Source organism: Macadamia integrifolia, chromosome 11 (assembly GCF_013358625.1).
Source record: "Macadamia integrifolia cultivar HAES 741 chromosome 11, SCU_Mint_v3, whole genome shotgun sequence".
NCBI classification, from domain to species: Eukaryota; Viridiplantae; Streptophyta; class Magnoliopsida; order Proteales; family Proteaceae; genus Macadamia; species Macadamia integrifolia.
In genome coordinates this window covers 707126-720474 of record NC_056567.1, presented here as the reverse complement: position 1 = coordinate 720474, position 13349 = coordinate 707126, and the positions used below count along the sequence as shown (strand labels likewise).

General features: G+C 36.6%; 1 protein-coding gene across 1 annotated transcript; it reads right to left on the bottom strand.

Annotated features, from left to right (window-relative positions):
• Window positions 1-2711: 2711 nt before the first annotated feature.
• LOC122093862 (F-box protein At2g26160-like) lies at window positions 2712-9651 on the bottom strand. The gene is made up of 2 exons (XM_042664408.1): window positions 9372-9651; window positions 2712-3838 (listed from the first exon to the last, which is right to left on the bottom strand). The coding sequence occupies exons 1-2, from the start codon at window positions 9649-9651 to the stop codon at window positions 2712-2714; spliced, it is 1407 nt and encodes a 468-aa protein (XP_042520342.1).
• Between the last annotated feature and the right edge of the window lie 3698 nt (window positions 9652-13349).

The window sequence follows — 13349 nt, the reverse complement described above, 5'->3', positions numbered from 1 at the left end:
AAAAAAAAAAAAAAACAATAATACGAAATTTATAAGAAAAAAAAAAGAGGGTTGATTATAATTTTGAAATCGTTTTGCAGAACTACTTACTATTTTCATTCTGCTGTGCTGGTTGTTTTGCAATAAAAGCCAATAACAAAAGGAAACAATCAATTACTTCAAAATATATAAAGAAATAATAAAAAAAAAAAAAATATATATATATATATATATGATAGTTATAGCCAAACCATGTTCATTTACTATATGGATTTCCAACTCAGCATTAGTTGAAAATACATTGAGGCATGCAGGGCATTAAAATACCAAATTTCTGTGACATGAATGATTATGTTCCTTCATGCCCTTCTCCGTAAAACCCTTATTGTCATGCCTCGAACAATTGAAATTAGTTTCCATTTTTTTAAAATCATTTTTCTCCTATTTTTTCTTATTTTTTAGTTGTGCTATGATCTTCCTTTTTCCCTTCCGAATTGGAGGTTTAAATAGAGATGAGAGTAGAAGAAATGTTTTAACCTTTGAAAGTAATTCATAAGAAATGAGTGAAGTAGTACTTTCAAAACAGGGAGAAAAAATATGTGAATCATAACAAACTTGTCTTGGAATCCTTATGAAAAGTTAGGGAAGTAGTACTTTCAAAGCAGGGAGAAGAAAACTGTGAATCACAACAAACTAGTAGCTTTCTTGAGTTTAGTTCAATAAAATTCCATATCAAATGTGACTAATGTAAATACATATTGTGTTTTTCCCCCCCCCCCAACATTGCTCTTTTAGATGGAGAGTCTTTAATTGTTCATAAAAGAAAGATTTGAGCAGGTCATAAAATTTTCTTATCAAATTAAGATTTGATCGAGGGTGATCTGATTAGTTTCCAATCCATAGTTGTGAAATTCTAATTGCTTCCCATGTTGTATGCTCATCAATGATTTCAAGGTTTATAAAATTAATGGCCCTATCTCTATCGTTCAAAATTCCGCACTCAAGATAAGCATGTTAGCCCGATATTGCTGAACATATGATTTCATTTTTCAATTAGAATCTGAGATATGACTCACCAAACAAGGGTTCTCGTGTTCTTGTCATGCAACATGTAGAGTTAAACTTGTAAATGGCAAAGGTCTCTCAACAATGGACATTGAGATATAAAGATCCAATTTCAAGAATCTTACTTTACTACTCTATGAAAGGGGAATCTAGCTTGTACCAATACAACTCCTGCTGTCGAGAAAGCGGATTCATTGGCTGGAGGAGAGAGGCAATGAAGCTCTACCTACTCTAATGAATCTCTCAACCTATTAGTGCATTTAACTGGTGTATCAATTAGAAACTAACCCTAATCCCAAGCGCTCCCCTTCATCATGAGTGGTGAAGTGACACTTCTAAGAGAACCCTCGTTTCTGTTAGTACCGGTGTTGGTAATACGTACACGAAGAATGGTTGACTCTTCTCCCTCCCGCTATCCAACGAGAGGGAGAAGAGCCTGATCACTTGTTCCAACGAGAATACTTGGGCTTAAATATAAATGATTTTTTGAAATTTTCAAATCAACTTAGATTTGGTCGGAATTTTCACCAAATTATTCATGAATTTGTAACTATGTTTGAATCTCAAGTGTGTTTAGAATTAGAGTCATATTCTGTCATTAGTTTTCTATATACTTTTGATATATGGTTTTTAGGTATCGATATTGAATTGGGCATATCATATTGATATATCGATACATGACAAATCGGATCATGTATCATTATCGGAACAAGGGTCAAATAGTGAATTATATATATATGCATGAAAAATAAAGGCAAAATTGATAGATAAAAAATGATCCTTTTCAACCCAAATCAGTATCGTATCAGTATCAACACTCAGTATCAGCATTGATACCAATACTAATACCAATAACTAAATCCATGATTGAATTGTGGTTTGGTGCGTTATGAATTATGGAATGTGGTTTAATAATTTGAGGATGATGGGTTTAATGTTATTGGCTTTCTTAAGTCAGTTGGTTGGGGGGAAATTCTTCACTTTCATTTTCAACATTCAAGCCATTTCATTGGATAAGTCTGAATTTAGTTGAGTTGTTGATATCGAAGACTACAATTCCTAGATTAAAATGATGGCAATTTTAAGTGATTAAGAAGATAGCAAGAATCCTGGTCTGCTCTGGGAAGTATAGGAAAAATCCTCAATGTAGCCAAGTTAGATGGACCTAAAATTTTATGGACTGACAGACCTCAGGATTTTTGGGCGGAATTTATTCATCCTTGCCATTTTGTATTTAGATGGAAACTGATGCATCAAAAGCTCCCAACCGATGACATGATTTCAATTAAAATACTCTATGTTTGATGTTTGAGAGATATTGAAACACTCTCTCACCTTTTTTTATTTTCGGAATGTGAGGTTGCAAGGAAATTGTGGATGCTGTTCTTAGACCTTTTCAAGCAACATTGGCTGTATCCCTCTTCCTCGAATGATTTCTTGATTTTGAGGAAAATAAAGGCGACGGTGGTTCCTCTCAAATGTGTGTGGCTTGCTGGTTTTGTTTTCATCAACAATCTGAGACACTTTGAAGGTAAGAGCAGTTTATTTTAATGGAAACAATTTATCTCTAAATTTAAATAAGAATAAAATAAAGATCACTAGGGAGATGTTAAAATACATTCACTCAACAAAATAAATTGAGTTTCCTTTATGTTAGGTTATGTTATCTATCCTATGTTTGGAGTATACCAAATGGGTAGTGAGAAAGGATGACAAGCATAGCCAGAGTAATGAGGCTCAATTCGTCCATCTTCCAAGTGAAAAACTCCCATGTCACTACCAGCCCACTCATTCTGAAGCCCTTGATGTGCTTCAAGATAGTCATCTGTGAAATAAATACAATCTCTCTTGACCCCTGTCGCTGAAGAGTCGTTACAACAAAATGAGAAAGAATTATTGTAACCTAAAAACAATGAATGGTCACCCAGACTTTTTATCTCAACCCACAACTTCTTGTAGAAGTCTAGCTTGAAAACACTGAACCATATTGTTTTATGAGGAGCATCTTCAAATATTACTTCTCTTATAACCTGTAATAGCTCACCTGAACATTCAACCAAGTACTTCTGCCCGTAACTTTCTCTCACAGGAGTTGTGATAAGTGTAGTCTTTGGATGAGCACCAACATCACAAGACACAACCTCACCATTCCAATTTATGGCATAAAACTGTTCCTTATAGTATATGACATCAGTAAATGCAAACCATTCACTTGGTATCGTGGTCCAAACTTCATCTCCAGATCTAGCAATCGCTAATTTCCCCCAGTCAGAGTAGATGGCTATAGATATGTAATCAGGATTTGAAGGGCTGGATGATAACACAACCTTTAGAATGAAGAAGTCACGTAATTCTTCTGATGTGTAACCTTGTGCGAAATTGTTTTGATCTTGGAATGTCAATTGATGTGGAAGCTGAAATTGGACTCTGGTATATGGATTCAACAATTGGATCGATAAGCTTACATCTACCATTACTAGCCAACCTTTAGAAGATCCAATGCAACGCTTTGCATGAGCTTCAGGTAGTTTTAACTCAAAAATGTTTCTCTTAGATAAAATGTAGAAGGAACGGATCATGCTTTTGTCTTGCTTCTCAGGAAGCATCAACCATGGATCCCAGAAAGTTAAATGCTGGTGCATGTTCACCATAGTGGAGTGCCATGACTGGCATACTGCACCAAATTGGACATAATCAAATAAACAAGTAAGCCTCCTTGCAATAATCTCAAGGAGTTCCTCCGGAAGTTCAGACCAAGTAGTTTCATCACCTTTCTTCATTCTTCTAAAATGTTCTGCAAGACATAAACATGAAATGAAGTTAGAGGGTTCAAGTTGAGGAAAATTCACACCAATTGTAACATGATTAATAAACAGGTCAAGTTAGGACCACTGTTAGTTAAAATGTTCTGCAAGTCATAAACATGAAATGAAGTAGGGTTCACAACAATTGTGACATGATTAATAAATATGTTAGGACTATTGGTGTGTAACCTGCTCAATATGTTTGATAAACTAACTCTTGATGGCACAAATTAAGAAAAACAAATAATGAGGCGTGTACCATGGTAGATCGACATCTACTGTTTATGTTTGAGGTTAGGGGTTCTATATATCTTAATCTACAGAAGCTCAAATAAAATTAATTCAAGAAACGCAAGACACATATTCTAACTGTTTAATTAAATCCGTTCAACCTTGAAATTGCTAAACATTTATTGTTTACTTTTTGAAAGTTAGAAGTAGAAACAACAAATTTGTATCAACAAACAATAAATTTAGCCTTATCCCAACTTAATGGGGGGGGGGGGCTACAAGGATCCATGCAAAACAAAGTAGGATAAACTGATATCCAAACAGAAAATGATAAATAAATTACATAAGAAAACGAATATGATGAAGAGAAATGGTAGAGAGATGAAAGTAAGAGGAAACAGGCACGCCCAAAAAGGTAGGAGAAACTCAGCTCATTGGGGTCCGGTACATGAATCCTTGCCCTCCAATATGCTCTATCCGAGGACATACTAATCTATTATCACGAAAACAAAAGTATAATTTAATAAGAAAGAGGGTACCGTGGGAGGAGAGGGGGTGGGTTGGGACTTGAAAGTTGCAGATAGGAGGTGGGGCAAGGACGATGAGGAGGGATGAGGGGTGATGACTGGGAGTTGACTTTACCTTGATAGAGGGGTAAATTGGGGATTTTAAAATACAAGGGGAGAAGGGAGTAAGAAAAGAAGTTCAAGGTAGGAGACTTTGAGTAAATATAGAATGCGTGTAGGGGAGTGATAATAGTTGCCTCTTTTCAATATTCAAAACCTAGGAAGCAAGCAAGTTGAAATAGAAATAGGGAGCTGGGGAGGGAAACGTACCAACCAACATTGGAGCTGATATGAGAAATGTCATAGGAGCAAAACAAAGCAGTGTCATGCCATGCCCATAATGGACACAATTTATTCGACACTTAGCAATGGGCAAGATTTATGGGTGGGCTGGCACACCCATAATCTCTTGTATGGATGGCACCTAGTTCTGGCATTTGATCGCCCAATGGTGGTAAATTTTTAATTTTTAATTTTTTTTTTAAACAAGAAACTGAGAAATTTTAATAATTAAAATCGAAGGAAGAGAAATTTCTCCTACAAGAGTCGAGCGATACAAGACAAGGCGATGGTTGAAGCCACCAAACATGAGAAATTCTCAAACGAGATGCCCCTAAAGTCAGGACATGAGCTTCCCTATTTACAGTACGAGAAATAAACCGAAAAGAAACAAAAGAAAAACTTGCAAGGAAAGAATGTCATGAACCGCAAATTTAGTTGCACAGTCAATCGAGCATGTAAGAAAGCAAAACACAATATTAAAATTTTGTTTTTTTGGTAGCTAAACCCTGTATTAATTTACAAACTGTTGCTTTGGAACCTCTCTAGGTATTGGTTTCAAGGTTTTAGATTATACTCTAGTGCAATGGATTCAACTGAATGCAGAGGTGAAGGTGTTTGTCATTGAGAACTCAATACCCAATCTTTTGTAACGAGGGTTGTGACATTATCCAACATCCAAGACCTCCTATGTTTCCTGAGATAGTATCTCTACTCATGAATATTACATAAATATATATGTCAACCCAGCTAGAAGATGTTAGACTGAGAGTCACTAACCCAGGATTCTAACTAAAACAAACATATACAACAGTATTAGATCAAAAGTGATCAAAATAAGAAGTGCAAGCCCTTGACGAATTTCTTCAGAATTCAGATTTTAATAGAGAGAGAGAGATAGAACTATCACTGACCTTCTCTATGGCTAAGCTAAAGCGTCTCCACGCTGCTATTGCTTAACACGAGACATACATACACACAGAGAGGAAGAGGAAGATTGGATTCGGCAGTGGATAAAAAGGGGAGGAATTCCAATAAAATGGGAACTGGAAACCGACACGACAATTGAAAGAAACCCTCTAGGACTCTACTTCCTCCCATCAGGGTTTTAAGAATGGGATCAGGTCCGAATCGGTCCGATCCAACCGATTCTAAGCTATTTGTGGGAGAAATGGGATCAGCTTTTGGAATTGGGAATTGACTCAAGAATTGATCCGATTACAAGTTGCAATGTGAAGGGATGGTGTGTAAAACATACCGAAAAAGGGTCAAATCGGTGAAACGGATCGGAAAATTGGTTATGACCTATCCCGTGTCACCACAGGATCATCTTATTACCAAAAAAGTTAACCAATGGAGCATATGCTATGCCTGCAAGAAAATTGGAGAGTTTCTTACTCAAGAGCATGTGCTACGCCGGCAAGAAACATCCACTCACTGCCTTCCCTTTTGGACATAATTAAACGGGTAGGAAGATTATTGTATAAAGAGAGGAAAGAGATGGACATAAGGGTTTGGAGGCATAACGTACGCCATGCATAGAAACATTCTCCCTTACAAAAACAATAAGTTATTCACATTTTACCACATAAATTTGGTAAAAAAAGAAAATAAAAAGTGTGCTCATAGAGCATCCCCACTCAGACTTGCCTTCTTTCTTTTTGGTGAATAAAATTTTTCTTTTTGGTGAATAAAATTGCTAGCTTCACCTCTTCAACCCCTGTTTGTTAAAAAAATATTTTTTTTTACATGAAGTTTCTTGAATTTTTCCACTTCTTCGAGGGTGAGTAGCGACAATCTTTCTCCATTTTCTTAATTATTGTTAAGAAAAAATTTTAAATTACACTAACCATGTTTAACTATTGTTAAGGAAAATTTTAAAGTACGATCACTATGTACTAATGCAAAGCAAGGTTATGTTGCTATGGAAACAAAAACCAGTAAAGGGAACCTTTGTCAAACACACAAAAGGAGTCATCTTCCTTCGAAACCCACAAATAGACTAGAAAATCACAAAAATATTCTCGGCTTGGTTAAGGGAAGACAGCCAAGTAAGAGATAAGCACGATCACGAGAGTAGATACGAAAAAGGTAGCGACAAAGGAATACTCTAGAGCCCAGGCATCTCCAGACTGGACTCTCAAAATTTTTATAAGGCCAACGAGAACTCGATGAGGCGGCAAGGGGGCGCCGTGGAGTGAGGCGGTGGAAAGGGTTTAAACATATGCTAGGGTTAAAGCCGCGGACAGCAGTGAAAATATAAAGAGACGAGATAGAGGAAAGGGAAGGCCAAACGAGTGGTTTAGGTGTGGAAGTTTTTAGGGAAAAGGGTTGGGGTGTACTGAGGTATATACAGAAAAAAACTAGAAATGATCAATGGGGCCTTAGAGAAGCTCTGTGGATCAATGGGAGAAAGATGGAACAACTACCAAGAACCAGGTAAAGAGGAAAAGAAAGAGGGGAAACAGGAAAGTAGAAAGGAGATGGGAGTTGAGAGAATCGTCAGAAGAGAAAGAATTAGGGCAGAGAAGAAAGAAATGTGGCTTGGCTATGCATCTTCTCACTGTGGTGTTGTGTTTCCTAGTTGATCACATTGTCACTGAAGGTTTTTTTTTGTGGGATACAAAGGAATTAGGAATGCTAACAAAATTTTGACCGTAAGATTTGATTAACTTGAATTAAACCATTGAATGGAGAGAGGATATGTGATACACCTTTTTTCTCTCCTTTTCCCCTACCCTTTGCAATTGATCGGTGACCGGTGACCGGTGACCTGTGACGCTGCTTGACCTGAAACCCTGACTATTAGAGCTTCCATCTCTGGCAATGACATACAGACCAAACGGAATTATTCATCTCAACTCGATATCTCCACCAGATATATTGGATTTTCTGCTGCTGCGTCTGGGATTTCGGATTCATTTCCAAATCTCGGTTAGAGTTATTTGAGTCTCAAACGAAGTTGTTGGAATTTTTGAGAAGCTATTGAAATTTTTTGATCAAAAATGTTGGAAACGTGACGAAGTTTTTTCTGTTTTCCTTGCAGAGCAGATTGGGTTGTTTTTTCTGTTTTCCTTGCAGAGCAGATTGGGTTTTTTGCTGATTTTTACTTCTTTCAACTGGGTATCCCGTTGGTTTTGCTGACAAATGTTTTTGGTTGCTGCATCTCTTCTCTGTAAAATTAAAAACAAGTCAAGAAATAAAATCAAGATAAAATCCTTTCTAGGAGAAAAAGATACTTAGTGGTTAACAAATCCCAAGCCCCAATGAGAACCCCAGAGTTGGATTGAAGTGTCTGATTCTGAATTCTTATTTTTATAGATTAAAAGATGTAAGATGTTGAATCAGTGAACTGTAAATAAAGGACGAGATGATGCACATCCTTTGTTCTTTTTCTCTATTCGTCGAATTCTCTTTTGCCCAATCTTCATGTTCTCTTGTGATCAATTATTAGTTGTGGATCTTGTAATTTCATGGCCCGTCTTTATTAGATGAAATAGACCCCAACAAAGGAGAGGATCAAATTGGAATTAGGAACCTTCCTACTGCGACAAGGAGAGTAAGTGGGTGAGAAGTGTGAGATTGCAGCACTGTCCAGAGGATCAATTTACGGGTTAAGATGGGCAGAATGAAGTTCCACTGAGTTTGTGGTTTCATGGCCGCCATCATTTTTATCAGATTCAATGTACCCAAAAAACGGAGGAATCATTTCACTCATTTGGAAACCCAAAAACAAAGGCGTCAACTGCTCAAGGAATTCAAAAACGCTCCGTTAGCATCGCGGCTGTGCTAAAAACTTGAAATCTCTCTCTCTCTCTCTCTCTCTCTCTCTCTCTCTCTAAATATGTATGATTGCGAGAAAGAGGAGAATTTTGATATTGCAGAAGCTCTCTCTCTCTCTCTCTCTCTCTAAATATGTATGATTGCGAGAAAGAGGAGAATTTTGATATTGGAGAATACGGAGACGAGGAAGAACACGAGAGAGAGAGAGAGAGAGAGAGAGAGAGAGAGAGGCAATCATACATATTTAGCCCACTCCATCTCCAAAGAGAGAGAGAGACAGAGAGGCAACGGGGATCAGCGTATTTTTTGGGAGGGAGTCAGAGATGGAGAGGAAGAGGATAATGGCTATAAACGGTTGAGATCTTGTATTTTTTATCTAATGGTCTACAATCACTAGCATTCTCAATTCTCGGATGACCTGCTAGCATTCTTTTCTTTTACCCATATAATATAATATATGAATTGCGAAAACAGGTTAATCAAGGTTAATGCAACCATTGTAGAAGCCATGGTCAATCCAACCCAGGCCAGTCGGATCCGACCCAACTCGGCCCTAACAAGGTCAATTAGGGCCGTGTTGGGCTGATATGAACCTGACAAGGTTGGGCCTGGATTGAATTTTGAGGACCTAAGGTTAGGTTAGGGTTTTAAAAACTCAATCAACCTGTCCCTGTTTCACCCATTGTTGGATGAGCTACAAGACATCTCAACCATTTAATCCATCGATAGTTGTATTTGTCTCCCTCTACCACCGTTGCACTCAGTGTAATTGCATCTTCCCACTCAAGATCCCCTACTTTTGAGTCCGGTCCGAATCCACCCCACCCAGCTGCTCGTTGCTGCCGAATAGCTACCAGCCCGCCCCACCCCCTCTGTTCAATCCCACCCTCGACGTGATCTTTCTCTCCCGGCAGACTTTTGCAACCATCTCTCCCCCTCCCCATTGTAACCAAAACCCATTCATTTCTCTCTCTCTCTCTCTCTCTCTCTCCATATGTAGCCATCGCCCCTGCAACCCCCTCTCCAACCTTCTCCACACTTCACTCAACATCCCTTAGTAGCAAGAACATGAACATCCCTATTCATAGACGGTACAATGTTGAAACAGAACAGAAGACATCTTAAGGAGGGAAGCCGGCCCCTCTTAGCAGGGAGAAGGAGAGAAGAAGTCAGAGAGGGAGATGAAGGGTGAGGAGAGTTGGAGTGGAGTGGAGTGGAGTGGAGTGGAGGTGCGAGACGGCGCACAATGTCAGTGAAGAGTCCGTGGTGCACTGACAATGGAAACCAATGGTTTAAATTAATGTAAAAAAAAAAAAAAATACAGAAAACTTAAATTACCCATAATTTTTATTAAAACTGAAAACTTAAATCATAACATAAATAGTAATCTCATTAACACTGGGAACATAAATCATAACATAACTGGTGTTGTAACCCCAAACAGATAAGACATGCCAAAGCAAGTAATAAAGGTCATAATAAACTTGTAATTAAAATGCAGCATTTCCTTCTTTATTTGGCTTTCTTCATTATCGCCTCTCAACTCTCAATGAGGGGGTGCTTGATCTGTATTTGACAAAAAAGAAATCTATAAAAAGATAATGGGTTGGTTACAATTTTGAAATCTTCTGCAACTGTTCACTGTTTTCATTCCCTCCCGCTCCCGCTCCCGGGACTCTCACTCCGGCTCCTCCTGTTCCTACTCCGGCTCCCGCTGGTTGAGCTGCATTAATTGCCAGAATTGAGTCACAAAAGCAATGAATCCGCTATTTCAAAATATATAAAATTTTTTTTTAAAGATATGACAGTTGTAGCCAAACTATGTTGATTTGCTTGATGAATATCTATATCAGCCTGATTTGGAAATACATTGAGACTTTCTTTTTTTGGTACCAAAAATCAGGCTGATTTAGACACACAGAGAAAATCAATATGGTTTGAAATACATTGATATATGTTGAGTATTCAAATGCACAATTTCTTTGGCATGCCTGATTGTGATTCCTTATGCCATTCTCCGTAATAAAAACCCCATTATTATAACTCGAAAAAGTGAAATTAGCAACCCTTTTTTTTTTTTTTTCCCTTTATTCTTTCGCTGCTATGCAGTGATTTTCCTTTTTTTTTCTCATGAATTGGAGGTTTAAATAAAGATAAGAGTAGAAGAAATGCTTTAACTATTGAAGATAATTCATAAGAAGTGAGTGAAGTAGTACTTTCAAAACAGGGAGAAGAAAAATGTGAGTCACAACAAACTTATTCCAACAAGAATATTCAGGCCTAAATATAAATGAATTTTCGAAATTTCAAATTAACTCGGATTTAGTCCAAATTGCACCAAATTATTCATGAATGTGGTAGCAATGCTTGAATCTCAAGTGTATTTAGAGTTGGAGTCAGATTTTGACATTACTTTCTATATGATTGGATGCATGGTTTTAGGTTTCGATTTTAAATCGGGCATATCGTATTGGTATACCAATATCTAAATGATCTGGATCATGCATCAGTATCAAAACAAAGGTAAAATATTAATTTTTTTTAAATGAAGGTAAAATTGATCTATCCAAACTGATTTGATCCAATCAAAATTGATATTGTATTGACATCAATACCAATGCTAATACCAATAAGTAAACGCATGAATGAATGTGATGTGGTGCGTTTTGATTAATGGAAATGTGGTTTCTAAACTCATTAAATAATGTGAAGATGATGGGTTTAATGTTACTGGCACCCAATATTTATATATATTTTCCTTAAGTCAGTTGATTGGAGGGGAAGGGGGCTTATTCACTTTCATTTTTAGCCGTCAAGCCATTTCATTGGGATAAGGCTGAGTTAGTTGAGTTATTGTTGATCTCCAAGCTTATCATTCCTAGGTTAAAATTATGGCACTTTAAATGATTAAGCACTGTTTATATCTGACCGCAAGAATCTTGGTCTTGTTTGAGAAGTCTATGAAAAATATTCAATGTTGCAATGTATCTACTATATGAAAAGTTAGATGGGTTGAAATTTCATGGACTGTTAGACCTCAAGGTCCTTTGGTTGATGTCAAGTTTCAATTTCAATGAAATAAGTCATTTCACAAAACAAAGAATTTAAAATGCAAGAGCAAAGAGAGGGATGGATATAATTGGAGATTATGTTCAACTTAAACCTTAATATTCGACACTTGGTGAACCATAAATTTCTAGATATTCAGCAGTTGGAATGATCATATCACTTTTCAATATCACTATATTAGAGATTTTTCTGGCTGTCAAAAAAAAAAAAAAAAAAAAAAAAAAAAAAAAAAAAAAAAAAAAACTCTTTCCCCAAAGAATAGATTCAATTGAGCGTCATATTGAGATCCTCTATAGCACTACACACTACACTTCCTGTAGCGCACATACAACGATCAAGAACACCTTGCGTTGCATATCTAAACGTTCATGATCGTTGGATGTGAATTACATCCCCTATAACACTACAGAGGAGCCCAATCCGTCATATTTGATGGTTCAACTTAAAAAAAAAAAAAAGGCCCAGGCCCAGCTGAAAGGTGCTCATCTTATGATCATCATACTGTTCCCTCACTATTTTTTTTTCATCTTATGATCGTCATACTGTTCTCTCACTATTTATGCAAGATAACATCTCATAATATTACAATTTGATTTAGAAAAAATAAAAATAAAAACCCAAAGGAAGAAAGAAAGAGGAGTAAAGTGAAGAATTAATTTAAACAATTATTTTGCTTATGGAAATCCCCAAAGGTGTCTAAGATGTCAATACTTTTTAATCTTTTTTTCTGCCTCATAAGCCATAAGTATAACACATTTTTTTTTTTTTTCTTTCAATGAGGGTAAATACTGTTATTTTACATAAAAAGTGTATTAAATGTTTCATTAAAACAACTTTCAATTTTGTTTTAAAAAATTACCTTTCAATCTTTTGAAGCGCAAGTGCTCCAATATGCATTTGACAGTTAGGAGGGCCTCAAGGTATGTGTCGATCATTGCCAACTGTCAGATGTCATGCCAAGGGGCTGGTGTGCTAGAGAGTATTTGGGTTCATTGATTTAGCCTGACTCTAATGTCGTTGTTCCAAATGTAACGAATATGGCCATTCTATGAATGTTTCAGGCTTTTAGCAGTAGTGGTTATCTCTAAAGCATTACCTCTTTTTTCTTACTTCAATTATTTCCTTCTATTATGGAGAAGTGAATTCAGTTGCAAACTCATTAGCCAAGAAAAAAACAGCCATACAAATGCCTTTCTCTTGGGCTACTAAGTACTAACCCCCCTTTTTGTCAATGTCTTTTTTTTTTTTTTTTTAAATAAATTTTTTAAATTTTATTTGAGGTGTTCACGAAAGACTTAGATATTGTATTTTGACAGTTGATTGTATTTTCCATTAACATTTTTTGGCCTTTTGTGTGGTAGCAATTGCTGATGGCATTGCTGAAGAGGGTTCTATAATTCAAAAGTTTTTGGTCCTATAATTTTCAAGTGTTTGATCTTGATCCCATCTGATGATAATGCCAAAAGTAGGGTATTTTCCTTCCATTTGGGACTACTTAGACGCTAATTGTGTGCATAATTAACACCTAATATTTGAAATGACACTGTTACTCTCATTAGAAAGAAAAAAAAAA